This window comes from Papio anubis, chromosome X (assembly GCF_008728515.1).
Source record: "Papio anubis isolate 15944 chromosome X, Panubis1.0, whole genome shotgun sequence".
Taxonomy (NCBI): Eukaryota; Metazoa; Chordata; class Mammalia; order Primates; family Cercopithecidae; genus Papio; species Papio anubis.
In genome coordinates this window covers 72,890,283-72,916,187 of record NC_044996.1, presented here as the reverse complement: position 1 = coordinate 72,916,187, position 25,905 = coordinate 72,890,283, and the positions used below count along the sequence as shown (strand labels likewise).

General features: G+C 36.3%; 1 protein-coding gene across 3 annotated transcripts in view; it reads left to right on the top strand.

The window, feature by feature from the left end:
* The window catches only part of GPR174 (G protein-coupled receptor 174), a 29,786-nt gene extending 8,683 nt beyond the window's left edge, over nucleotides 1-21,103 (top strand). Inside the window, exons 2-4 of one of the 3 annotated variants that reach the window (XM_021932900.2) lie at nucleotides 2,432-2,589; nucleotides 3,583-3,679; nucleotides 16,213-21,103. In XM_021932900.2, the coding sequence (XP_021788592.1) occupies nucleotides 16,769-17,770 (1,002 nt within the window). In that variant the 5' untranslated portion in view covers nucleotides 2,432-2,589; nucleotides 3,583-3,679; nucleotides 16,213-16,768 and the 3' untranslated portion in view covers nucleotides 17,771-21,103. Of the gene's footprint in view, nucleotides 1-2,427; nucleotides 2,590-3,582; nucleotides 3,680-16,212 lie in introns of all 3 variants that reach the window. The other 2 variants (XM_021932901.2, XM_003917925.4) reach the window with 2 other exon arrangements.
* Nucleotides 21,104-25,905: the final 4,802 nt, after the last annotated feature.

The window sequence follows — 25,905 nt, the reverse complement described above, 5'->3', positions numbered from 1 at the left end:
TTTTTCTGTTGTGTCACTTCTGCCAGATTTTCCAGGGTGGGGGCCATGTCTCATTTCTTGTTATCTTCTGCGATATATAGCATGATTACTTGATTTACAGCAAGGTATTGTTCATCTCATCACTCCATTATTTTGTCCTAGCTTGATAGTTTAGCAAACTGCAGCAGCAGGAAATGGGCCAAAGAGTAAAAATAACATTTGTCTTATTTTAGTCACTTTCTTCCAGTCTTGAATGCCAACAGAAATGAATGAACTCAATGTAAAGAGAATATCTTTGTTTCTGCATGGGGTAAGGTAGAATTAGAGAGAGAGAGATGGGGAACGGACAGGAATAGGTTGTGGTTTCTTCTGCATAGTTAAGAATATTGGTTTCTATACCATTGTAGAAAAAAAACAAAGGGACACTTGTTGCTGGTGATTTGTACACTGGTATTTGACGTAAAAAATTGACAGTCTTTAACAACATAAAGGTTACATTTAGATAGTCTGACCATATGAAGGAAAGAGAAATAGCCACACACAGTATAGAATGTGTAGTAGGGAGGAAGTGTGATGTGAGGAAATGAACAAAAGCCTTTTGAATTATAACTTAGGTTCTAGTTCTGATTGTGCCATTAAGTTGTTATATAACTCAGGATGAGTTTTACTTTCTTTGGGCCTCAGCTGCCTTGTTTGTATAAAGCAGAGCATTCATAGAACTTAATACAAAATTAGTGAAGGTTTAATCAAGATTAATAAAGTCTAATTTTTATTTAAAATGTTGAATCAGTTCTTCCAGAAAATGAGAAAATATTATAAGGCTCATTAATCGTTATCTACATCACCATTGAACTTATCAATGGATACGACATGCTACCCAAGGTGCTCATTAAATATGCACTGACTGAACTTGTTTAATTACTCCATATATAGGCTGTTGAAAAGGCTCCAGTGTATGATATGAGGGATTCAAGCTGACTATAACCTCTCCCCTACTCTCCTTTCATGCTACTGTGCTCCATTTGGTCTAGAACTGCAATGGTACCTATGTTTTTATTTAAGAAAGGCTGCTAGGAAAATTCCTACACACTCCCTGTGAATGTCCTAGATACTATTTTCTAGTTCTGTCTCATTAATGTATTAGCTTAAATCCACTTATCACATCTCAATAGTTTTAAGCATAAAAGTAGAAACACTGGCTATAAGGGATATTTTGATGGGAAGTAGTCCGTGAGAGGAACAAATCTGTGCCAACTAGAAAAGCCTGCTTACGACTATGGGTCTTGGATTGGATATAGAGCCCAGGCAGTTAAAGTTGTGGTGTGATGATTCAGTCAGGCTTGAAGGATAATGCACTGGGGAGGAAGAACACAGGGTTTCTTTGCATCTTCCCCAATATTTATCAAGAATTGGGTCCATCTGTCTAATCAATCTTTCTACTAGACTTAGACTATAAAAGTGCAAAGTAACCTTAGGGATAATCTAGTAGCTCCCTCATTCCACAGATGAAATACCGAGATCAAGAGATAGAAGGGACATTCCCAAGGTCATACCACTAATTAGTGATAAGATCAAGACTAAAAGGTAGGTGTCATATGTCTCTGATTAGTGCTCTTTTCCATACACCCTGTTTCTCTCAGCCTAAATCACCTATCTTGGGATTTGTAAAAGCTTGCAAGTAAAGCAGATTAGTTTTAAAGTATATGGCTATCCTGGAAAAAAAAATAATGAAGTGACTCTCTAAAACAAAATCCATTCTTTGATATCTTAACTGACTCCTGTTCATAAAGTATAACAAATCAAATGATTAAAAATTAAAAAGTACCTAAGAATATTCACTATTTCAATAAAATCTGCTTCTAGCCAGCTACGTTTGTCTGGTGTTTATGATTAATCTATGATCCTGCTCAGTCACTAAACTCTGTCCCTGCAGACTATTACTCTAGTTTGATCTCAAATATCTGACACACTAAAGTGGTGCTTGAGCTGTTCTGGTTCTGTCTTCACAAACAACAAACTATCAGCAAGGAATATAACTTTGTCACTTTAACTTACGGCCTAGGTTTTCTTTCCTAGTCCCCATGATAAGCTGCTTTGGATTCTTGGGCCTCTGGACCTGCCTTTTGGTTTCCCATCTTCTACTTGGTCTGTTTCTCCCACTCTGTTACCCTCTCTCAAAGACAAAAATAATTTAAAATTAACTTTACTGTGTGTTAAATCCTGATCACTATTTTTTCCTCCTCTATTAAAAAAGATTTATTAAAGTTTTAATGTGTCTAGTACTCTACTTACTAGGTGCTAGAGGAAAGAAGAAAAGGATACGTAGTATTTATTGAGCACTTGTTATGTGCCAAACCCGGACTTATTGGTTTTTACTTATGATATCTCTTGTAATCTTAACAATGTTCCCCAGGAGTAGGCATTATTATTTTGTTCATTTTACATGAGGAAGAAACAGAAAGAGAGAGAGAGAAAAACAGAACGACTGGTTGAAGATTACTCAAATGAAGCTGGCATTAGAACGCAAGTCTCTTTCAAAGGATTCCTTCAAAAGTTATCATTCTAAATAAAAATCATCGTGTTAAAAGGATTAACTTGAAGCAAATTTGTGTAGGTGGAAAATATTGCATTGGATGCCTTCCCTCTGTCTTTCCTGCCTTCTTCTTCTCCTTCCCTTTGCAAGATCCTTTGCTAACCCTTATGATCTGGCATCTCAAGTAATCCTACTATGTCACCCACCTAAAACTGTCCCACTCTATGTTCCTTTAATTCATTCTACCAAGTAAAATGTATTCTTTGTATTTCATTTCTTCCACTTTCTAAAGGAAAATCTAGCTTAGCTGATTGATTACAGTTAATAGTCTAATACATAATCCCTTCTTGTAGTATTTTCACTTTATCAGTAGATTTCTGGACACATAGTTTCTTAAAGGATTGAATCTATAATGGGACATTTCTGGCAAGATGACAAGCTTCAGCAAGTGATCATTAGGTAAAGCAGAGCAGAGGAAGCTGGGGTATGGTTTTTGGTGTCCCTAAATCACTGTACACAAGAAACTATCTACAAGCATTTTAAGGGTACATGTAAGACAGCTTTGTGTAGAAATTAATTTGTCTCCTAGCATCAGCTGTGCTGACAACCACTGGCCAGCTGGATCTCCCTCCACATGTACTTAATAATCAATGAAACAGTTGTGGTCATGCCAACTATTTAGAAAAGATCACTAACTGAGAAAAAGACAGCTTTTACACTTCAACTTTATTATGAGTTTAACAAGAGGCTGTGTGATTTTTCTAACATAGTTCACCATAGTTAAGGGCTCCTTGTGACCAGGAAGTGACACATGAACCCTTCCACCGACATTCCTACCTTCGCTCACTCTTTCCAAAAGCTGCCATGTCAAAAAGAGATGCCAACTGCTAAAGGGATTCTCACTCACTCTACTTCACTACCACTAATGACTAAGTGTAACTCAATATACTCTCCTTTTCCTGTGGTAATTGATTTTTGAGATCTTAGCATCCACTTGCTGAAATTTCCCAGCCCTCTCTGAGCGTCTTCTCCATGCTGCACCTGACGATTGCTTTTCTATGTCTTTTAAGGCATGAATGAATTAATCGAGCCAGATTCTCCAATGCTTCGTCAGGAGACCCTATTGCTCTGATTAAGAAGTTCCATCAGCACCGAAGGAAACAGCAGGTAGTCAAATATGATCTTGACTTCTATTTCGGCATCTTTCCTAAAATAATACTGTTTTACCCTGTGGGTCCTGGACAGATAATTAGAGCCTTTGCTAGCCACATGTTGCACATTTGCTGGTCTACTTGATAGATTACCATTACCAGGCAATATCCTGGTTCTAGCAATCAAGATGTACACTCTTACAGAACATGAAAAGCTGTAGTTTCTGAAGTATTTGATAAAATGTGGCATTCTTTTCAATAGTGCTCTGCTGAGTCTTTTTTGCCTGAGACAAAGAAAAAATACTCAGTCATACTGATCCTGTCTTTATTTACTATCTTGACATTTTGTTTACTGTGAATATTTCTATCCATTTCAATTTAAAAAATACTGCATTGAAATACTATTTCTCTTCATTACTGAGTTGTTTTTCAACCCCTTAAATTTTGTGTCCAAGGAAAGTGCCTCACTCATCTAACACTAGTCCTGGCGCTGATTTTTATGGGCTGTTTGACCTACTTTTTAGCTTCAAAAGGTGATTTGGGAAACTAGGGTACACAGTGTTTATTCCCATTTTGAAAGTAAGTCTATGCACAGATTAAATACATGCTTTCAATGTTAAACTTATATAATATAATCTCACTCAGCACACACTGGCCACTCTACATGCATACAATATTATAATATGTGTGTATGTTGAGAAAGCTGATGCTGTTTGTGGACAAGAAAAATTACAGTAGCCATAGGTGAATCACTTGAATGTTTGGCAAATTTCTATTCATTGATTGGTAAGTATTATGTTAGGGGCAGATTTGGAAGATGCAGATTTCAGAGCAGCAAGTGTTTATGCTGTTTGCTTTTTAGTTCTTTGTCTGGAATCTCTTTTTAGAAGAAGTGTATTGCCCAAGCACAAACCTTTATATCTAATCATTGTAAAGGAACATGTCTAATGCTTGAGCCTAGTTTGAAAAATCATGAACAAATGACTGTACAGTTCACCTAAACATGGGGGAAAAAACACCCCAATCATTGTAGCATTATGTTATAGTTCAAACCAGGAGGTAAGAGTTCTAACAGCTAATAAAACTCCTGTAGTGCACATATCTCCTTCATGATTTATACAAGTATTTAATATTAGTTTGATATAAAAATAATTGTGGTTTTTGCAGTTAATACAGGTAACGGCAAAAATCGCAATTACTTTTGCACCAAACTAATATATGGGTTTATGGGTATCTGGAAGCCAAATTAAAGCGGCCCCATTTTTTTCCTTTTCTTTTTTTTTTTTCTTTTTTTTGTTTTTTCGTTTAGGCCACCCCATTACTTCTTTCTAGTGAGACTTTCTCATGAAAGGGAAATGAACCTCTGTTCAAGACCAATTGAGCCCTTTCCCCTGATGTAATCAGGATGAGTACAGTTGAAAGCTCAGTGAGACAGGGATAAAAAAGTAGGCACCTGTCTGAAGCATATTGTTTGTAACATTCATATATTAATATATTAGTGATTCATGTTAGGTAGGGTAGCCTACACAGAGAGTGACATATTTCGTTTCTTTTTTTTTTTTTTCTGAGACAGAGTCTTGCTCTGTCGCCAGGCTGGCCAGGCTGGAGTGCAGTGGCACAATCTCGGCTCACTGCAACCTCCACCTCCTGGATTCAAACGATTCTCCTGCCTCAGCTTCCTGAGTAGCTGGGACTACAGGCATGTGCCACCACGCCCAGCTAATTTTTGTATTTTAAGTAGAGATGGGGTTTCACCATGTTGGCCAGGATGGTCTCGATCTCTTGACCTCGTGATCCGCCCACCTCAGACTCCCCAAGTGCTGAGATTACAGGCGTGAGCCACTGCTCCCAGCCGACAGTGGCATATTTCTATTGTTAAAAGTTAATGAGTACAAAAAAAAAAAAAGTTAGGGTGAATAAGACCTACTATTTGATAGCACAGCAGGGTGACTATGATCAATTGTACATTATAAAGTAATGTAAAGACTGCAACTAGATTGTTTGTAACTCCAAGAATAAGTGCTCAAGGGGATGAAAACTCCATTCTCCATGATGTGCTTATTTCATATTGCATACCTGTATCAAAATATCTCATGTATCCCACAAATATGTATGCCTACTATGTACCCAGAAAAATGTTTAAAGATTAAACATAGGAAAAAGTAATAATCTATTGGCTAAAATGAAGTACTATACCTCTGTTGGAGGTATTAACAGGAGAAATTGCCGGTTCATCTTTGCAATCCTGTTATGATACAAAATTCAAATTAACTGGGGGAAATTCAAGTGCATTTCCATTTATTAATAGACATGAAAATCCCTAATCAAGGTATGAAGTCTAGTTACAGAAAGAGAGAGTAAAAGAGAGAGACCCAACCACTACTACTACCAAACAAAAAACAAAACAAACCAAAACAGCAAAACATTTATTCATAGATGTATAAAGATATTCATGAAAATTTATTAAATTTTTTTTCCTAGATACCTTAGATAGCATTCAACCTTTGGCCACAACATTTGTGTATGCACACAGTTATCTTCCACTGCATAAAATGCTAAGAATTTGTTTACTTTATATATTTATATAATACTTACTATAGAGCTTTATAAATATTAACTCATTAAATATTCATAGAGGTAGGTACTATTATCATCTCACTTAACAGATGAGGCAACTGAGGCACAGAAATATTTAAATAACCTGCCCAAAGCCTCACAACTAAGAAGTGGCAGAGACAAGGTTTGAATCCAGTAAGACTGGCTCCAGAGTCCATGCTCTTCTTGCCTACTGTAAATCATGCCTTATTATTTATCAAATATTTGGATATTATATAATATTATATACCCATACATATGAATAAATGTATATGGCATGGAGAACCAAGGCTATTTAAAACCCAGAAGTAAAATGACAAAATATTAGAGCTAAAATTCCCTTTAAAAGTTGTCGGTTTAACATGCTTATTTTAGAGAAGAAATGGGGACCCACAGAAATTAAGTTACTCTCTCAGTGTCACACAGGCATTCAATTGCAGAGGTAGAATAAGAATTCAAGACTTCTCATTCTCAGTCTATGACTAATTTAAGTAAAGACCACAACTTGTACTTTCAAATAAATGTCACCATTTTGAAGGTGACTTCACAAGGCTGTATGCTTATCTTAATGATGCTGTATTTCACCAAATATTCTCATACTCTTTGAAATTGTCTTTGGAATTAGTTTGATCTAATCAAGAAAAAATGAGTCTTTAAACAATGTCGTCATATCATGCTTTTGAATAAAAATGACATTTTTTTCTACTTGATCTCTAACTTCACTGTTCAGACTGGCTATTAATGGCTTTTGATTGTTTCCCAATAATTTACCTACCCTTAAAAATCAAAGATTTGTCACCAGTAAAATTATTCTAAAGAATATGATGCATGTTCTGAGTGTAATTCTAAAAGAGAATTCCAAAAATTGAAATACGCATATAGACCTTCACAGTGACAGGTTTGGAGAGACAAACTCATTTGGATTCCTGATTTTTTAAAAATTTATTATTTAAAGAAAACATTATCACTGTGGGGAATCCCATGTCCTAAAAGTTTGAACTCACTTATGAAGTATAGAAAGTACTAACTGTGTGTGGTGTGTAGGATGTGTTTCTTGGGTAACTTTTCTCAGATTTAGAGGTTCCAAATGAAGATTACTACTCATCCTCTCAGGCAAAAGAGATTTCATGAAGATGTATACCTTGGTGTGGTATATAGAATGTGATGATAGCATACCTACAGAGGTTTTGAGAGTTAAATAATTCAGGTAAGTAGAGCAAGAAAATAGGCAAAGCACAAGTTAAATCAGACTAATATTACGGAGAAGGTCAGACAAACTCAGTAGAAGTCTAAATAGAAGGCATTGAAGAGAGAAGGGAGGAATTAAAGAATACTTCAGAGTTGAAACATTGAGCTATTGATGTTATCAGTGATGTTCCTAATGTTGGGAAGGGCAGGGAAATAGAAGTGTCCCAGTTTTAGATAAATTTCCACTTAAGATTGCTAGCTATTTGTTTTAACCTTCCTTGATCCTATCTGGAAAAGCTTGTCTAAATGACAGATAGATAGCTAAGTAGGTAAGTAGACTAGAGGCCTATCACAGAACAAATGATGAAAGTATATAACCACTTGATGGTTATTTTAAAATAAAAATAACCAGAAAGTGCATATTTGTAATTAAACTGTTACTGATACAATCACTGAAACAAACAATTGGGTTTCTGAACGTAAGAGTTATGTTTCTAATCTCTTTGCACCTGACAAATACTCATGTTGTTAGGTACGCCAAAGGGACATCTGAACTCAGGCTCTTTGCCATAGCTTAGAGGTAAACATCATTCCCCTAAAACTTGTTTAAATTTTACAAAAGAAACAGGCAAAAAATACATTGAACTTGATTTAAATCAATTTCAATAATTGGCTAGTTGCTTAGTTTTCACTCTAATGAAAGAAAATCATTAAAAAGCAACCAAATATTGCAAATAACATCATTAACAATTATTTTATTTATGGTCCTAAGTTATGGTTTAGAAATACTTTCTCTGTTTAGATTTTCACACCATATATTTAAGGGAAGGAAGTTAGATATAAGTAAATAGCAAGCCAATGCTTAACTTACATATAAAGTCACCCTAGCCCAAATTAATTCCATAGGGCCACTGGTGTTCAGGAATCTAGCCTTATTCTCTGAGTGGATAATGATGTAGGGGATAAACAATTAGCCCGTGGCACAAATAAAAGGGAGCAAACCAGCAGGTACATTTAATTTTAAAAATATTATTTTTTCTAAACTGCAGATTTTGGAGGCCAGTGTCTGTTCAACTTTTTTTGGGGGTACTTGCCAAGTCCTTTAGCTATGGTAGGCAGGGATGTGTCATTTCCTGCCATATGAAGGCAGCAAGCTATGACAGGGAAAATAAAAATAGCACTACATTGCCACAAAGAAGTGTGGTCTACTCCATTTTGGTGCATGTGTGTGTAGAGGAGGTGATGCTTTTTTTTTTTTTTTTTTTTTTTTTTTTTTAACTGACTTGCTTTCGTTTTTACTTTCTTTGATTGCAATCCGATGTGGCTGCATAAATGTATCTCCACAAGAGTTGAGATTTTTAAATGAGGCAATAACTGTGTTTTGAGTTGTGTACTCTGCCTTAGCTCATGGATTGCAGATAAAGATGGCAATTTTCTAGCTGGAAGATTTTTTTAAAGGTTAAATGGACGTGAAGCTAGAGGGGTCATTGTTGCTGCAAAGGAGGTGGTTTATTTTGCTTGTTACTAAAGTTATTTCAGTTTGCTTCACAAACACTTAAATGAACACATTGTGATTATTTGGGGGAAACCATGCAGGAAATCCTAATCAGTTCAATGGGCAGTGTTCAAAGCAGTTATTTTTATCCATTGGCAGGTGACCAGTAAGGAAGAGCAAATTTCCCGGCAGATAAGCTTGAGAGGAGAGGAGAGACAAGCGTGTAAAGAAAAAAAATCTGAATGCAATTATCAGTTTAAAAAAAAGTTTTTAAAAAAATGACTTTGGGATTTTCAAATGTAAATGTTTTTCAGTGGCCAATATCATTAAATAAAACAATAGCTAACAATTACTAAATATGCCTTTAGATTTTATAACTTGAATGGCCTTTAAGTGCTCTACTGTGAAGATGAGACAGAACTGGACAATTTAAAATAATGATTCTGTAAACATGCAGATGTAGTATCTGTTTAACAGGTGTTTCTTAAGGATCTACTAATGGGCATTTAGTAAAGAACTATTCTAATTGTTACAAGGAATGCATAAATTAATAGGACAGTGTTCCTACTCTCAAAGAGGTTACAATCTAGTGGTTGTGTAGACAACTATCTACATCATTAAAGAGATTGAACCATATCAGGCTATGGCACAGGTACATGCAAGATGCTATGGGAATTTAAAGGAAGAAGGGCCAATTCCAATGTAAATGATTCAAGGAAGATTTATAGGAAGAAATTAGATAATCAAAATATCTCCTATTAGATAATCAAAATTTTCCCACCCATCAAGGTGATAAAGTGTTGCTGGGAAGCTGGAAAATAAGGATGTTCAAGTTAAAGTCATACAGTCAGACAGAGACATTGAGGTACATGCTGTATGCTAGAACAGTGTGGCATGGTGGAAGCCTAGGGCATTTGAAAAGGTGTAATAATAAATCAGGCTATAAGGCAGAACAAGGCTTAGAATGTTAGATTTTTTAGGCCATTGTAGTGTGGACACTTGAAAGATTTTACACAACTTAATAAGATAGTTCAACCTGTATCTGATAAAGGCAATTGCAGAAATATGTCAGTCTAAAATAAGAAAATCTTGCTATTTAACGTATTAAAAAGTAAGTAGGGCGATTGCTCTTGTCAAAATTTTATAAAAAGAGAAAACGTGAATTTGTTTTTGCCTTCTGAAATACTGCTGAGTGTTACTGATATTATGCTAAAAAGGTACAGAAAGTTTACTTTTGCCAGCAGGATATTTACTAGTCTATTACTTTTAGGTAGGAGACAACACTGTGTCCTTTGAGTTAATCCAGAATGGAGGTCCATTGTCTTTCTGCAAGAACATCTGGAAAGATTGGGAAGAAGGGATTTTTCTCAAGTTTCCTAGATACTTTTTAACTAAAACTGTAGACTACAAGAAAAGAAGAGATAATATATTTCTGTTTTTAAAGCCAAAAAACAAAAGCAGACAACATTGACCTGCCAGTCCTCCTTCATTAGATCCCAACATCAAATTGTATTACTTTTTATCCTATGAAATAAGGAGTCTCCAAAAATGAACCAAATATTGCAAATAATGTAAATTACTGAAAATTTATTTAGTAACAGAATATTGTGCAGCGGACACAAATATATACCATTCCATTCAAATATTGTCCATACATTAAGCTCTAGGGCCCCACATGATCTCAGGCAAGACTTGGGATGAAGTCTGCTATCATTTAGGACACTTTATACATCTCGTACAGGAGAGCAAAATGTGTGGGCCTTTGTGAATCTAGTACCTAAAAGATTATTGTGGGAAGAACAGAGGGAGTCATATGAAATAGTCCCATATGAATGGTTTTCACCACTCCCTTCCAATCAATATATATGATGCTATCTGAGAAAAATGTGACAACAGTTCTAATGAGGACCTACATTATTATTTGATTTTGATATTTCATACTTGGAGCATCCTTATTATAGACTTGTAGTAGAGTGAGCTCCAAATGAATATGTTATTACCTGGGCACTTGGATTATGGGTACAATAGATTTACCACAAGTCTTTAAGGTTAATCTAGGAATCTCTCCCCGCCCCCACCACACCCCTATACCTTCCTTTGGAGATAGTTCCAGGGTACCTCCTACTACTCTAACATTTTACAATTATAGCTCTGTTCTCAACTGTAGTAGTTTACAAAAGAAAAAGACCATGTAGGAGATGCATTAGAAATTATGTGTCACCTTCTGCTTCCACCAAAGCCAGGTGGCTTGTGCCAGACATAGAGTTGTCATCACTGGTGGAAGATTACTTAAAGACTCCAGACATCTTTATTTTTAATGACACTCCAGTGTTACTAATCAGAAGGATAGTTCTGAGAGTCACAAGTTGCCAAAATGTTTGGTTTGTTTCTACTAATCAGGAGGATTATGACACGGGAAGGAGAAATATAGGCCCACAATACTGGTTCCTTGCATGTCGTTACTGCTCAATGACAAAGGAGGCTTATTTTCTGAATTGAGGGATAAAGTGAATTCTTCCAAAGTCTTGCCTAATTGATGATAGGAAAAATCAATTTTTTGATTTTTCAATCAAAAGTATAGGAAAAATGGTAGAAAATTGAGAAACAACGAACCATAATCCTGTTTAGTAGGAGTAGCAGAGGAAACATGCTACCAAGATCCAGAAAATTAATACAAGTCTAGCAAAAGATAAAACTGTGCCACTAAGGGAGGCTTATTTTCAATCATCTGTAATAATAGTGGTCAATGTTTTGCACCTCTCATCCATACCTTCCTCAAAACTTAATCTAAGGACAGAATCTAGTGTCTGTCATTTAAAATGTAAGAATGAGATACCCATATTTTAAATTAATTGTGTAGTTATTGATACACAAAATGTTTCATGGGCATATTTTTGTGTGTATTTTCTGAAAGCTCCGTGTGCACTTTATAGAGTAATTACTGAGAGGCCAACAATTCGTTTTTGTCACTTGTATTTTAATATTTAAATTTAAAATTTTAAATCATTTTAATAAGGATTATTTCTAAAAGTTTCTGAAAACCCTAATGTCTGCTTAGAGACTTCTGTATTTTTTTTTGTTCTTTAAAATGAAATTTAAAATAATATATTGGATAATATATTGTGAAGAAAATGACTCCCGAATATAAGTAAAGAACAAGTAAACGTGGAGGAATAAAACTAAGCACTAAGACAAAAAGAAAAAAAAAGCTGATATAGTAACTGAGCACAGAGGCCAAGGATGCAAAAGCTCTGGGATCTACTGGGATATATTGTACATGCTCCAGAAATTCTTAGTTTGTGTGAAGCACTGACATTTCCAGGGAAAGCTTGCCAGGTTTAAGTTCCTGGGCCCCATCTTTAAAGGTGTGAGTCTGGCATTTGCAGCCTAAACTCTCTAGGACAAAAGGCTTATCCTCAAGCAAAAAGGAAATTGGGCCCAAACCAAGTAGGAAAGAATGTTTACCCTCCTTCTTCTTAAAATAGGGATTTTCAGTCCCTTAAAATCACACCATATGGGGTAGCTACCTATACCAACAATTCTGGCCAGAGCCTGGAGTGAGACCTTGATAACTGGTTTCATTTTCCATTCCATGCTTGGTCTTTCTACCAGACCCCATAAGGTTGGTTTACTCCTCCCTTTTCACAGGCTATTAATTGTGTGGAATAGTGGATAGGGCACACTCTCAAGGAGAAAATTGCAAGAGGACTGCAAAAAAGTGAAAGGGGCCAGAAGAATCTGATTATCTTGGACCTTAGTTTATTTTATGTAAGCTTGGAAGCCCATAACTTTCCTTTAAAAATCCTGTTTCTTGTCCAAATGTTCATGTTTTCTCTGAGACACAAGGTGAACATTCAGAAAAGCTGGAGGAAAATCCCCACAGCCCTGTCAGCACGGAGAACAGGAAACATACAGCTTTCCCACTGTAACATATTAACTTGTGATCTTCTCATCACTTCAACTAAGTGGAAATATTTGAAATTTAATGTGTAAAATGGAACTTTGTAAAATTGTGACTTGTCTCTTAAGAGCTGGAGTATACACACCTGGAGTACTAAAAACAGAAGACACTGATAGCCAACCAGATATTTGGCTACATGTAATCCTAAACTGTCTGCTCAGTGTTTCATAGTATCCATCATAAGTGATTTAATATTTTCACTAGTCTTTTAACCGTGTATAGATAAACAAGGTTTGCGAACCACTATGAATCACAAGTTAAACAGTAGTCAACAAAATGGGGCTGTATAATATTGTTTGCAAAAGACCATAGTATGTATAGACTTAAAGGGATCTTTTTCTTTCTTTCTTTCTTTTTTTTTTTTTTTTTTGAGATGAGTCTCGCTCTGTTGCCAGGCTAGAGTGCAGTGGCTAGATCTCAGCTCATTGAAATCTCTGCCTCCCGGGTTCAAGCGATTCTCCTGCTTCAGTGTCCCAAGTAGCTGGGATTACAGGCACGCGCCACCACACCCAGTTAATTTTTGTATTTTTAGTAGAGACGGGGTTTCACCACGTTGGCCAGGATGGTCTCTATCCTGATCCTGTGATCCGCCAGATGCGGCCTCCCAAAGTGCTGGGATTACAGGTGTGAGCCACTGTGCCCGGCCTAAGGGGTTTTTCTTATTACATTAGGCTCTGGTTTAGATCTAAACTTAGACCTAAATTTAGTTGAATCTAATTGAGTTTCTTCTACATGTAAAGTAGCTGTGCACTTTGGAGGTGAAAGATTATAATGGTCATGAAAACACTGTCTTTGCTGGCAAGCTGTTCACAATTTTGTGGAATGAATAAGAAAGGGACATATTTCTGACACAAAGTGCTTTGGGAGTTCACAGGTAGATATGATCACAACTAGGCAAGATATCACAAAAGTCTCATGAAGAAGGCAGCATTTTAAGATAGTGGCCTTGGAGGACAGACAGGATTTCAACAGGTAAGGATGGTATAGAGCAATTTAAGCAGAGAGAAAGTCAAAAACACAGGCAATGAAGATAGGAAAACAGTGAATTCCCGCAAAAACTTCAGTTTGGTTATGTAGCTTAACAAAATAACTGAACTGGTTTTGGTATTGCACTTTATCACTCAATGAAGATTCTCGGATTTTAAGGCTGTCCAATTTGGTTATCTGTGACGCTTGTTAAAATGTAGATCCTTTGGCTCTACTCTTTGACAAATAAGATTCAGTCATCCATCTGGGAATGCACATCTTTAATAAGCACTCCAGTTAGCCTAGGTGCCAAATGTTGAAAAACCCTGCCTAAGTAAAAGGGGAAGAATAAAAATAGACCCTGAGAGGTAAAAGCAGTGTAAGAATACACAGCCTAACTTTTTTTTTTTTTTTTTTTTCCCCAATGGATGGTAGGGGCAGGGAAGCGAATAGTAGCTAAAGGTCTTGTTAATTTTCGTACAGGTTGAATAGCCTGTGGGGTCCTCAATACCAGTTGGTTTCCCTATTCTCCAGAATATGAAATGATCACAAATTAAGATATATGAGAAAAGGCAATATGACTGGTGATGTAAGGCTGAGTGACAACCTTCTTGCTGTCTCCAAGTAATTAAAAGAGTACTTCTCAGAGCAGAGACACAGAATGCAGTCTGATTAAGAGGAAATGGCTTTCAGATCTCAGCAGAGAAATTTAGACTTAGCTAAGTAAAATAACTTCCTGGCAAAAAGGCAATGTTCACAATAACTGTATTGTCTGTCTACACATATGTGTTTCCTCTCTTCATGAAATTGACCTGGGGGAACTTGTAGATGTTGAAGCTAAGATAAATTGGGAGCCTGGTTTGAAGTGACATCCAGGAGCACCTCTCTTTAAAACTGATTTTTTTTAAAAAGTGATAGAATACTCAGTAGGGCAAAACTGGTGAATTTCCTAGGAGAACTAACGAGGCAAATACTTTTCAAAGCATTTTATTACTTTGAAGATTTTCAAAAATAAAAATGAAGCCCTGAGATTTGCCTGTGTGCTGATCAGAATTAGGAGGAAATTGTTCTGTTCTCTTCTGTCCAGAACTTGTGATTACTCATGTGTCATAATGGTACAATTTCCTCTGATATACGTGCACAGAGCTATTCAGTTTCACATCATTTGCAGTCACTTGCAGCACACTAGGTCTGCTTTTTCTGGGCTTAATAAAGTGTGCACCTAACCAGACTGTAATATATAGTTGAATTTTGAGCAAGTGGTTGCTTGTTACCTGTGATGGGATGGTTTCTGGACAGGGCTTCACAACCTAAAATGTAAACAAAATGTGCTGTTTCACTTACCATGAAATTGAAGTAAAATAACAATAATAATTTGTTCGGGGGCTCAATGAAGCACACTTCAAACCACATGGATTTGATCATTCAAAGCAGGATGTTTCATAATTCCCATTTCATTTTTGTTCTTCCCACACATATCTTTAAAGTTAGTTAAGTCCTCCTAGATTTCAGTAGCCTTGAGGCAACTATCCAGTCACCTAAGCTAAAATTTATTTACCTCAGAACAAGGGTCATAGACCCAACTGAGTCAACTTTCTATGGATTTTGATTCTCTGTTCTGGGGCTACATCTGCTGTCTCAGGTAATTAAGAGGTGACTAAATGACTCCAGTAAATGGGATTATTTAAAGAGAAGCTGGTTGTCCACTTATTTTTAGACATATAGGAATGATTTTGATCAAATGATGGTTCAAGGACAAATGCTGGGCTCACTATATCAAAACCAAATGGAGAGCTTTGAAAAGATACAAATGGCATACTGTACCCCACGAGTACTCAATCAGAATCTCTGGAGGAAACACCCAGAAGCTTTTATTTTATTTTTTAACCTTCCCCAGATGATTCAGATAATCAGTAAGGTTAGTAAAGCAGTAATCCAAATCATAGTTTCTCAAATGTTAACACGCAGAAGAATCATCTGAGTTCATTGTTAAAACACAGATCTTGAGGCATCAGGTCCAGGGTGACGCCTGAGATTTTGAATTTGTAACAAGCTCCTAAGTGTCATTCGTTCATGTATTTTGATTTATATTACTAATATAAATTAATTTATATTTATATAAATTATATATCTATTTATATAAAACAAGGGGCTAGATTACTTCTCATGTTCTTTCAAGCTATATTTTTCTGTGATTATAAAGTGCCTTGTAGAAACTGCACCATATACCCTTCCCTTACATAAGAATTTTTCATTCAAACTAGAATATTTTTCTGAACATAGGCTTTTCTTTTTTTTCAAAGCTGGGCCAGGAAATAATTGACTTATTTTATTTTGCTTGCAGCTCTGCCTTTGTTTCCTACTTTTTAGATTTTGACATATAGCTGAAAAAGTCCCAGAAAGCTGATCTTTCCAAGTTAATCATCCCTGAAGAGTGGCGGACTCATTATGCACTAAAGCAATCCTTTCTTCTATGTGAGCCAAAAAAAGAAAACCGGCCTGCCAGACACCTGTAAAGAGAAGGCTATCATCATATAGGAATTTGAGGAGCTGCTATATGGTACATTCCTTTTCCAAATGGGAGAGAATCAGCTCTCATGATGTCCCAGAGGGCCTTAAAATAAACAAGAGGGAAATTGTAACAGCTTGTCATCTGTGCTTGTACACTAGACTTTCATGTAGTTACTCTAGAGAAATCTAAATAAAAAATGCAGATAGTTCTTTGAAAAATCCTCGAATAATATGTAGAGACTGAGGCTGACGTGGTAAAAAAAGGAAGGTTATTTTATACTTGGTATCTCCAACCCACTGGCAAGCAATCTTTTGGAACGAACAGCAGTTGATTGTGAATTTAGGTTTTGAACCACCATTAGGCAAAGATAGTTTCTCTAGAGAGAATCATGCCTGCTAATTACACATGTACCGGGCCAGATGGAGACAATACAGATTTTCGTTACTTTATTTATGCAGTGACATACACTGTCATTCTTGTGCCAGGTCTCATAGGGAATATATTAGCCCTGTGGGTATTCTATGGTTATATGAAAGAAACAAAACGAGCTGTGATATTTATGATAAACTTAGCCATTGCTGACTTACTACAAGTTCTTTCCTTGCCACTGAGGATCTTTTACTACTTGAATCATGACTGGCCATTTGGGCCTGGTCTCTGCATGTTCTGTTTCTACCTGAAGTATGTCAACATGTATGCAAGCATCTACTTCTTGGTCTGCATCAGTGTGCGACGATTTTGGTTTCTCATGTATCCCTTTCGCTTCCATGACTGCAAACAGAAATATGACCTGTACATCAGCATTGCTGGCTGGCTGATCATCTGCCTTGCATGTGTACTCTTCCCACTCCTCAGAACCAGTGATGATACCCCTGGCAATAGGACCAAATGCTTTGTGGATCTTCCTACCAGGAATGTCAACCTGGCCCAGTCCGTTGTTATGATGACCATTGGCGAGTTGATTGGGTTTGTAACTCCGCTTCTGATTGTCCTGTATTGTACCTGGAAGACGGTTTTATCACTGCAAGATAAATATCCCATGGCCCAAGATCTTGGAGAGAAACAGAAAGCCTTGAAGATGATTCTAACCTGTGCGGGGGTATTCCTAATTTGCTTTGCACCTTATCATTTCAGTTTTCCTTTAGATTTCCTGGTGAAGTCCAATGAAATTAAAAGCTGCCTAGCCAGAAGGGTGATTCTAATATTTCATTCTGTGGCATTGTGTCTTGCTAGTCTGAATTCGTGTCTTGACCCAGTCATATACTACTTTTCCACTAATGAGTTCCGAAGACGGCTTTCAAGACAAGATTTGCATGACAGCATTCAACTCCATGCAAAATCCTTTGTGAGTAACCATACAGCTTCCACTGTGACAACTGAATTATGCTAAAAGAAAAACCAAGCTGAATATGACCTGAAATGCAAGTACCTCAGAACATATCTGCAATACCCAAGCCACGGGGAAGAACTCGCAAAAAAAAAACCACAGCTTTTCAGTTCTGCTCTATCTTACTGCTGTGGGGAATTCACTTCTTCAAAGCAGGACCTATGTGGAGCATTATGATCCACCATTATTGATGTTGACATATCCGTGTAGTAATTTTTCATCAAGTCTGTAAATCTTAAAATATCAAATTTCTGTGACATCCTACAAACATATGCTCTCAACTCTAGTCAGTACTTTTACCTGTGACCCTCAGGCACAAAAAGAGTATTAGCTTGGAGCCACCATAAGCATTTAGTTTTGTTACAGCAGATACTGAGTCTTTATATTCAGAGGAGATGTAGTTGTCTTTTTATATTAGTAATCACAGTTTACATGCCATTTTCGTATGTTTGGTTATATTTTAGTGGGATGGATGATATATTACCCTGTGTAAAGAAAATGTTTACAACATTTGATCATTTTTATCTCTCAAGTGTGATTACGTTTCAGAGTTTGAAGACTAAAATAGCTATTTTCTTCATTTTTGTGTCAACATGAAACATTATTTGTCACACCTGTTCACAGAATGAAAATCTGAACTCAGGCCTCTGGCATATTTAAACTAAGAACAATATACATATTTACCTATGATAACCCTCTGTGACTATAAAAGATGCCGTGTTGCATCTACCTAGGACAGGTAGTTTGTCAAAGTCCACACAAGGTGACTCAAATGGCCTCTAAGCCCAGGAGAAAGCAGAAAGGTGACAATCACAGTTCTGGCTCTCTTACACTTTTTCTAAAGAACATTTCTGGAGATGTATGGACCTGCCTAGTAGAGGAAGTTTTTAATCATGCTTCTAGAGATACATTGAGGTAATGTTGACAGGTTCCTGCACTTTCTGAGCCTATGGAAGAAGTAGTGCACTAATGAATCATTAAACCTAGGTCAGAATGAAAAGATGAAGCAAAGTTGGCTAATCCTTTTAAAATTCTCATCACATTTTATTTCTTACTCTAATATAAGGACACTTAGCTTAGACTGCCAAGTTACTTACCCAAGCCAGAGTAAGTCTCTCTGCCCCATCATTGCATACATATTGCGGTCAGTCACATGGACCCTAGAATCCACATTGATTTTTTTTGGTCTAGCTTTGCCCCAGACATACCATTCTAAAGCCTCCAAAGTCTAGCTCTTAGCAGCTAGGGAAGGCAATTATTTTACCTTTTGAAAAATGTATAGAAGATTAATTTGGTCAGCCTTGGGCAACCAATGGCCAATGACTTGCCTACTACCTGTTTGGTACTGTTTTGCGGGAAACAGACCCAGGATATTAGTCATAATTAAATCTTAGGTTGTAAGTATGATAATATTTTGAAACATGTTTTGGCAAAAAGCTGTAACTTTAAGAAAGTTCTACTTAAAATCTGTGTGCTATATAATGAAGATAACTTCTATGTCTCACAGAAGGAATGTAGAACCCAATCAAAGGCGTTATCATATTTAGAGGAAAGGGGTTGTTTCAGGCATACAGTTATGATACTAATACATCAGGGGAAAACTGGTGACATCAAAATGAATTCTAATATCTAGACTGATGGAAGGTTTTCTAAAGTTTTCTTTGGACAAGTGTTGATTTTACACATATGTTGTTATTAAGATAATACCCTATTAGAAAACTGACTTTGTGCTGCTAGCAAGTGTATCTATGTGTCTTCTAACAATTCATTGTAAGGTATATGTTTTGATGTGTTAAATAAGTTTTCAGTAAGTGTTAAATTGTATTTTAAATAGCGTAACTATAACTGTGTCTTGTCTCTTTGCTTTAAAGTGTCTTTTTTTAGTATAATTTAGTGTTGTAATAGGATTGCAAGTAACAATTTTGTGGAATTGTGAAATAACTGGGTACTTGTAATGTGAGAGTCTCATCTACACCATTTGTGCTTACTATTGTCTCGATTAGCATGAATTACACTTCTTAAGGTCACTTTGGAAGATGATTGATTTGATTTGACTAACATATTGATTTCACTTTGATTACATATTTTTTAAAGAGGAAGGGAAATATTTTCAGGAGATGATTGACCTTCTTAGAAGAATGGTTGAGGGTAGGACCCATTTGTTAGGCAGCCCATTTACATCATTCCAAAAAAGAACAAGTATTCAGTGTTCTTATGCTGCTGAGCTGAGGACACCCTTTTTCCCCAGGTCTGCTCATCTAAGTTTGTATTCAGTGCTCTGATTTACTTTATTCACCCCCGATCCCATCAATATGTTTTGTCTTCTGCTTGATTCCCTTGCTCTCCCAGGCAGCAACCTGATCAATTCATTCACACCATGGTGCTAATAGCTAATGTTAGCTTAATATTAATTTACCCAGAAATATCTGAATTCCAGGCTTTAGGACTACACATTAAACCAAAGTGGTGACTTTCAATGGAGGGCTAATACCTACTGAAGCAGACAGACTGGAGGGAAAGATATTTTGAAGAAAGTGGGTCCTACAGCACTGCCTTTCATATTGTATATAGTAAGCAAACACCTACTTTGCTTGCCATAATGAGAATGCTGACTTTTAAGAAATTAAGAAATGTATCCATGAACATGGCTATCAGTTTCTCAGATGTCTGCTCATCCTCTTTTTATTTTGCCACTCTCCTTTCCTATACTGGGCCTGACTTTCAGGGGAAAGTCTAAACTAGTAGCTTACTAATTTAGGAGTACTGCTGCAGCTACGATCCAGACAGCAGCCTCTTCTCTGAGCTTCTCCATTCCATGGCTTATCTTTCCTCCAGACTTCTCATTTATCACTCTCTGGGTTCCATGAAATTGTGGTGCAGAGAGAAAACACCCTCAACCATAGTAACGTATACTTCAAGATAAATAATTCCACATTTCCTATATAAAGTTGTTGAATTTTGATTCAAAAATGCATAAGTATTCCAATAAGAAAAACTTTGAATATGTAGTGATGTCTATGTAAAAATATTGTCATTATTATTATTATTATTATTGAATTCAAATGGTTTATATGTTTTCATTGTCACTCAGTTAAGCAGCCAATTCTATTAACTGATAATTCCACAAAGAGAAGCCATCTGCCCCAGGATCAACAGAACAAGCTGCCTTGGGCTGAGAGGGTGCATCTGTGGAACTCTTGCGCAACTTACATTTTATGTCCCATTTTGATTTTATTCCCAAGATACTGTGAAAATGTTGCACTTGGAATTTATTTATGGCTATAACTTATAATATTCATTTTAATAATAAAGATTGTCTTTGTAATTACATAGAAATTTTCTGCGTCCAGAAGTCAATGTGTACTTAGTCACATCTTTCAACACACTGATAGACTTGATGATCTTTGTTAGTGTTCTCACATGCATGGATAAAAGTTCCCTAAGACTCTATTCTCGCTTTTTCTCTCTTTTAGAGGTGCAGTCTATTCTTGAAAGGAAAGATAAGCCACATCCCCAACTTTATCCCACTCTTGCCACTCAATCCGTCCATAGATAGACGTTTTATATTCATATTCTGCTAAAAATTATTCCCCATCTTCACTGTGGACCAAGTTTTTGAGAACTACTTAAAGCAATACATTTGTAATGATGGAACAGAGAGAATATTTTCTTCTTAGTCTTAAGGGTTGTTAAGATGTGGCAGTCAGAGTTTTTCCCCTGGATTGTCAGGGGAAAATAAAATCTCATCCTCTACTGTCCCCCCGTGCTCTTCTCAAAACAAATCTACTTAAACAAAAAAAATGTGTAAAGTCAGGAAAATTGTCTCTGACCCTTTCCTCAGCCTGGCTCTCTTTCTTCTACTTCAGTAACTCCCTCATCATCTCGCCTATATCCCTAGCACTTCCAAGACCCCAAATATCTTCTATAATAACCAAATTTTTAGGAATTACACATTTTGGCTGTTGCAAAAATATTTTCCTAGGAAGTGGCGAAGGGTTTCCCAAGGAAGAATTTTTGATGCTTTGGTAAACCTGAATAAAATAATGGGATATAGATACCAGACATGCCCCATGCTTCAAATGCCCTCACATTTTATAGAGACCTCTTCTGTGCCCTCCTGAAGTCTGTCCAGAAACAACTTCACTGTCTTTGCCACCATATTTTGATGGAGTGGTGGAGGTAGGGGAGGAAGGCGTATGAGATAAACTCTCAAGTAAATGTGGCTATTTTCACTTGCTTATTTCTTAGTTATTAAAGGATGTGGTATGGGGATGGGGAGAGCAAATTGTAATTTTACTGAACTTCACAGACCATTTCCTCTTCTTCAGAACTTCTTCAGCCTTAACCACTACTTGATTTTGCCAAATAATTCAAGTAATATAAATATGCCAATACTATATTGTTTCTATCGTTTGTTGAATAATTATCTTCATCCTACTTCTTACTGCAATGCATATCTTCTGATTCAGCTACAGGCATAGCCCTATTCAACGCCTTCCACTTGCCTTCTTGTATCTCTTCAAAGAATAATAGAACAACTGCTCCATAGGAAAGGCTGTCATTAGGCCTCCCCTTCTGACTCCAGCATTTACTTTTAAGCAAGAGTTCTTGAAGTTTGATTCTGGCCCATAATAGTGAGATTTTTCAGACATTTCTAAGCAATGTTGAGTATCTACAACTTGTAAGAAGACTTGTAGCATTCATTATCTTTTAAAATGCTACTCTAATAAAAGGACAAAAATAAACAAAAATAGTTTGAAGAAATGATGGTTCAAGTTATGTCACTGGCGTGGAAGCATAGAGAAAGCAGTCATACTATAAATTACCCACACCATCTTTGCATAAAGTAAAACCCATAATAACAGCTTAAAAATGTTCTGAAATCACATTACTGCCCTCTGTCATTAAACGAGTTTAACGTTTTCACTAAAATGTATATAAGGAGATAATACTATGAAAAAAGTAATTCGGTAAACTTTTTACTATGAGAAACTTCAAACATCTTCATAAGAAGAACAATAAATACAATGAACTCCCATTATTGAAATTCAAGCAATATCAACACATGGCCCAGTCTTCTTTCTTCTATGTCTGCATCCAATCCCCTATTCCAGATTATATTAAAGTGCATTTCCCTTATATAATTTAATCTATGAATACTGTAGTAAGTCACAGTATCATTTAAATGAACTGTTTAATGCATGATCAAAAGGTGCCGAGGAATAAAACTGATTTTAGATGTATTCAGTAATTACATCAAACACTAAATTCCGAAAAGTAGAAGAATTTCCCTTTGATTAATCTGATCAAGTTTAAACTCAGAAAATATCATTTATTAACCTGAGTCTTTTTTTTTTTTTTTTTTTTTTTTTTTTTTTTAGGTAGGTGTTTCTTCTACTGCAGAAATGTAATGAAGACTAATGTTGAATTCAGTTCAGGGTCTCCTTGGTCCAAATTATGGCTCCCATGAGAAGGAGTCCAGTAGACTTAGCTCCACTGAATATAAAAATACCAACGTTAACAGACTACATTTCCACACTGTAGTAAAAATGGTCCACTAAACAATACTCATAGAGTAGTATTAGAATGCATCTATGTAAATGTACACTCTGCAATGTTTCTGAAGCTTATGCGATAGTTATTTGTACTCTGTGAATACTGCTCATAGATAGGTGGGTAGACTTCTATAAAGTTTCCCTCAAGCATTACACATTTTCTACCTTTCAATTTCTTCTGACAAGAATGGATTAGTTAGGCTATGAATTCAACTGTGGTTAACAGAAATGTAGCTTAAACTACATACAAATATATTTCTCTTTCATGGAAAAGTATTAGCCAGCATGGTGGCTTTTCTTTGCAAGATGTTTTGGACATAGACTTCTGTACTGTAACACCAACATTTCTTGGGTATTCTTCTAATCTAAATGGTGCAAGATACTGTTTAAAAAATTAATTGGGGGATCACATCAAGTTAAAATATTTCTGCACAGCAAAGAATATAATCATCAAAGTGAAGAGACAACACGCAGAATGAGAGAAAATATTTGCAAACTACCCATTTGACAATGGATTAATAACCATAATATATAAGGAGCTCAAACAACCTTATAGTAAAAAATCTAATAATCTGATTCAAAAATGGGCAAAAATTTTGAATAGACATTTCTCAAAAGAAGACATACAAGTGACAAACAGTCATATGAAAATGTCCTCAACATCACTGATCATCAGAGAAATGTAAATCAAAACTATGAGTAGATATTATCTCACCCCAGTTAAAATGAGGTTTTTTTTTCCTTAAAGAGTGGCAATAACAAATGCTAGCAAGGATGTGGAGAAAAGGCAACCTTCATACACTGTTGGTGGGAATGTACATAGTGGTGTTAGTACAACCACTATGGAGAAGAGTTTGGAGGTTCCTCAAAAAAGCAAAACTTGAGCTACCATAAAATCCAGCAATCCCACTGCTGGGTATATAACTGAAAGAAAGGTCATCAATTTATCAAACAGATATCTGCACTCCTATGTTTGTTGCAGCACACTGTTTACAAATAGCTAAGATTTGGAAACAACCTAAGTGTCCATCGATAGATGGATGGATAATAAAAATGTGGTACATAAACACAATGGAGTAAAATTCAGCATAAAAAGAATGTGGTTCTGCCATTTGCAACAACATAGATGAAAATGGAGATCATTATAGTGAAATAAGCCAGGCACATAAAGACAGACATCATATATTCTCACTTATTTGTGGGATCTAAAAATCAAAACAGTTGAGCACATAGACATTGAGAGTAGAAGAATGGTTACCAGAGGCAGGGAAGTGTGATGGGGGTGGTGTTGGGGAGGGTGGGGATAGTTAATGGGTACAAAAAAAAAAAAAAACAGAATGAATAAGACCTACTATCTGATTGCACAACAGTGTGACTATAGTCAACAATAACTTAATTGTAGATTTAAAAATTACTTATATAGTGTAATTGGATTGTTTGTAACTCAAAGGATAAATGCCTGGGGGGATGGAAACCCCATTCTCCATGATGTGCTTATTTCACATACCATGCCTGTATCAAAACATCTCATGTGCCACATAAAAATATACACCTGCTGTGTACCTACAAACATATATATGTATATTTTTTGAGATGAAGTTTTGCTCTGTCACCAGGCTGGAGTGCAGTGGCATGATCTCAGCTCACTGCAAGCTCTGTCTCACAGGTTCAAACGATTTTCCTGCCTCAGCCTCCTGAGCAGCTGGGACTACAGGGGCATGCCACCACACCCAGCTAATTTTTGTATTTTTAGTAGATATGGGATTTCACCATGTTGGTCAGGATGGTCTCGATCTCCTGACCTCATGATCCACCTGCCTTGACCTCCCAAAGTGCTGGGATTACAGGCGTGAGCCACCACGACTGGCCATCTACAAACATTTTTGAAAATTAAAATAAATAAATAAATAAATGAGAGATCCTTATGCAGAAATGGCTCTAGTGTCTTGGGCTCCTACATAAGCAAAGTGAAGCTCAATGTAACAGCAAAATGAAGTTTAAACTTAACCAATCAGAAACTGCCAAAACCCTATAACTAGGGACTTTCAACCTCAAATAAAGCAAATTCCTATCTGTAGCCAATCAAGTGATTTCTTTACCTTGCTTCCACATTCAACCTATAAAAGCTTGCTACTCACACTACTAAAGCAAAACTCCCTAAACGTCTTCTGTTTCTGAGTGCTGCCCAATTCACAAATTGCTCTTTGTTCAAACTCTGATAAATTTAATTTGTGTAAAGTTTTCTTTTAATCATATCTTATCACATGGACATTGTAGCTAGTATGACTGAGAAATGGGGAAAAGGAGGCATGCCTCTTCCCTTTAAGTGGATGACAAGAAATTGTGAATATTCTTTCTGCTTGCAAACTACTAGCTAAAAATCAGCTATGTAGCCCTGCCAAACTGCAAGGGAGGTTAGAAATTATAGTCATTATTCAGGTGGCCATATGCTATTAGATATTACTTTATTATGGAAGAAATGAAGAACAAATATGGGGACAGAGTGTGTCCCTATCATTCTAGGGATGTCAAAGGCACCAGCAATGTCATTTGCCCTAAAGATGCCATCTAAACTGCAAACTC